General features: G+C 43.0%; 1 protein-coding gene across 1 annotated transcript; it reads right to left on the reverse strand.

Moving 5' to 3' along the window:
• Window positions 1-222: 222 nt before the first annotated feature.
• LOC110695017 lies at window positions 223-1,545 on the reverse strand. Its single transcript, XM_021872209.1, has 3 exons — window positions 1,344-1,545; window positions 799-1,182; window positions 223-275 (listed from the first exon to the last, which is right to left on the reverse strand). The coding sequence occupies exons 1-3, from the start codon at window positions 1,543-1,545 to the stop codon at window positions 223-225; spliced, it is 639 nt and encodes a 212-aa protein (XP_021727901.1).
• Between the last annotated feature and the right edge of the window lie 1,726 nt (window positions 1,546-3,271).

Raw genomic sequence — 3,271 nt, forward strand, 5'->3', positions numbered from 1 at the left:
GCTGCGGCGCAAGAATAGGGGGACAATGGCAGGCAAGGGCCCACGCCCGCGGCACCTTTGTCCGCACCCACGATTGTCTGGGGAGAGCCCTCTCTTGGGACGCGGGCAGCCTTCTACAGGTTCTTGAGTGAACCTCCAAAATCTCTCCTCTACGCTCGCGGCTAAGAAGCCCGCCCCCACGGTCCTTTGGGTGGCAGCGTGCCTTCTCCAACTGGCATCTCTTCACTCCTTGACCAAGAATAGCTCATCTTCCTTTAACAAAAGGTGCCCAAAACCTACAAAACAAAGATAAAAAGGATAGAAAACACAAGAAAAGCTAAAAGAGGGAGAAAAACACAAGAGAAAGCAAAAATAACCAAAATAAGGGTAAAAATGACTAGAGAAGGCGCAAACAAGTGACAAATGAGGGAAAATCCTCCCTAAAAAGGGGTGAAATAGTGGCATAAACTCCACTCATCAAAATCCCCCACACTTGCCTCTTGCTTGTCCTCAATCAAGACTAAAGAGAGAAAAGAGAAAATCAAACACTACAATGACTAACACAATCAATTGAGGTGGATTGATCATTCTCAAGATGAATTCGATGCATGCACAAAGAGGGGCTAATACCCTTTATATCATCAATGCTATACCCTATCACATCTCTATATTTTCTCAACACAACAAGCAATTTTTCCAAATCAAGTCCATCAAGGGTAGCATTGACAATAATATGGTATTCCCCTTCATTTCCAAGATAAGAATATTTCAAAGAAGGGGGAAGGGGTTTTATTTCTACCTTGGGAGGAGGCTTAAAACTCTCCTCCAATTTCTCCTTCTTATGCTCAAGCATAACCTCTCGTTGTTGTTCAACCTCATCCTCCTTGGAAGCTTCTTCCACGGCCACGACTAGCTCTTTAGCCTCTTGTGAATGGTACTCTTCCTTGCATGTAAGAGCTTCAACCATAGCATCTTGGGGCTTCATCATGACCCTTCCAAAACGATCCAACTCTTCATTATCCACTCTATAGCATTTCTCAACCATGGGGGTCTTGAGCAACTTAGAGAACTCAAATACAATCTTCTCATCGGCCACTTCACATGTGATGGTGTTGTTCTTGCAATTAATGACCGCCCCCAAAGTTTTAAGAGCTTCACGACCCAAGATCAAAGGAGTGTCAACATCTTCCTCCATATCCATCACTACAAAATCACAAGGCAGGTAGATGTGCCCCACTTGGATAGGAACATCCTCAAGTTCACCACAAGGTAATTTCACCAAACGATCGGCCAATTGGATTGTCTTCCTTGTAGGTATCATCTCAATTTTTTTTTAGCAATGGATAGAGGGATCAAACTAACACCTGCTCCAAGATCGGCTAAGGCACCCCTAGCCTCCATGTTTCTAATTTTTACCGGAAAAGTGAAGCTTCCCAGATCCTTTTCCTTCTTGGGCATCTTATGTTGGACAAGTGCACTCACTTGATGGGGAAGAGTTATGAGCTCATCATTGAGCTTCCTCTTGTTGGTGAGAACATCTTTGAGGAACTTGGAGTATGAAGGCATTTGTGTGACGACTTCAATGAAAGGGAGATTGATGTGCAAATTATTCATCACACAAAGGAACTTTGAAAACTTGTCATTCAATTTCCTCTCCGCAAGTAGATCGGGAAATGGGACCGGCCCATCAAGATTCCTAGCTTCACTAGGATTTAAAGTGTAAGTTGTCTTCTCATCTTTAAGCTTCTTCTTCTCCACACTCTCTTCTTTAATTTCTCAACAACTTTTTCTCCCTCAACTCTCTTATCCTCACTCACACTCTTTTCTCCTTCCTTCTTTTCCTCACTAACCCCCCTCTTTTGGACCTTCATAAGATGTTCTAATCTCAATGTGATTGCCTTGCAAGAGTCGGGTTTTATGTTGTGAGATGGGTTAGGTTGTGGTTGTCCGGGTAGAGTAGAAGGTGAATTGAATGATGCTCTTTCGGCCAATTGGGCTAATTGGGAGTCCACCATCTTAGTATGGGCCTTGACCTCTTGCATTTGTTGGTTCATAGCTTGGAGTTGCTGAATAATTTGGGTTTGTGTGGAATTGGGTTGAGATGCTTGATCTTTATTCCCTTGAGACAATTGATTTTGATTGTTGTATTGGTTGCTTCTAGGGTAGTTTACTCTTGGGTTTTGGTTTTGAAGTGGAGATGGGTTTTGGTATTGAGGGTTGGAATTGTAGGATGGTTGGGCTTGTTGGCTCCATTGTTGAGGTTGAGGTACAAATTCGGGTGGTGGTTGTCCCAAGCTACTCCACCGCCACTTCCCCTATATCCATCTTGCCTAGTGTTGTATGCCGCCACATGCTTGGGGCTTAAACCTCCATAATAAAATGTATCATGGTTTGTACCACCACAATTTTGACAAAAGAAACAGCTGACTTGTGAGGAGCTTGTCCCACTATTGACACTCATATACAACTTGGCAAGCCCTTTTGTCAAAAGCTCAATTTGATGTTGTAATTGATCAATCTTCTCCAATTCATATATCCCACCTTTCTTGGGTGTGTTCCTCCTTCTACCACCCTAAGAGTAGTTCTTGGCTAATTGTTGCTTCAAATTGATTTGGGGGGATCTTGATCAATTGTCCACCCGCCCACGCATCCAAATTAGCTCTAGACATAGGTTCCAAACCATCATAGAAGAATCGCATGAGCAAGCTTTGATTGTATTCATGGTGAGGACATGCTTGTACCAACTCTTTAAACATTTCCCAAGCTTCACTAAGACTCTCATCCGCTTCTTGTTCAAATGATGAAATCTTCCTTCTCATTTCGGCGGTCTTTTCCTCAGAAATGAATCTCTTCAAGAATGTCTTGACTATCTCCCTCCATGTTGTGAGAGAATTTGGCTTGACTTGCTTTAGCCATTTCTTGGCCCTACCCGAAAGAGATTGTCGAAATAAATGCATACGGATGTATTCTTGAGAAACTTGATTAGTTTGAATCATGGCACAATGCTCAAGGAATCTAGCAAGGTGCTCAATAGGATCTTCACTTGGTGAACCCGAAAATTGCTCTGCTTGTACCATCCTTGTATATTGGGGATGGATGGTGAAATTGGTTTCCATGACGGGTAGCAAAATCCCACCCGTGAGTTCATAATCCTCTGGGTTTCCAAACACACAAAACAAAACATCCTCTTCTTGTACCGCTGATAAGCGCACTTTAGGGCACGCTTTAGAGCATATAATAGGAAGATTTTGGACGTATTTAGGACCGTTTTGGTCGTTTATTGCCTTGTTAT

This window comes from Chenopodium quinoa, unplaced genomic scaffold, assembly GCF_001683475.1.
Source record: "Chenopodium quinoa cultivar QQ74 unplaced genomic scaffold, ASM168347v1, whole genome shotgun sequence".
Lineage (NCBI taxonomy): Eukaryota > Viridiplantae > Streptophyta > Magnoliopsida > Caryophyllales > Amaranthaceae > Chenopodium > Chenopodium quinoa.

Bases quoted from the DNA above. Each gene is read 5' to 3' on its own strand.
- LOC110695017 (XM_021872209.1), bottom strand. From the start codon at position 1,545: ATGCCTTCATACTCCAAGTTCCTCAAAGATGTTCTCACCAACAAGAGG. The intron at 1,183-1,343 runs GTGTTAGTTTGA...GTGATTTTGTAG, and splicing joins CTTAGCCGATCTTGGAGCAG to TGATGGATATGGAGGAAGAT. The intron at 276-798 runs GTTTTAAGCCTC...TTTGTTTTGTAG, and splicing joins GAAGGAGAAATTGGAGGAGA to GTTTTGGGCACCTTTTGTTA.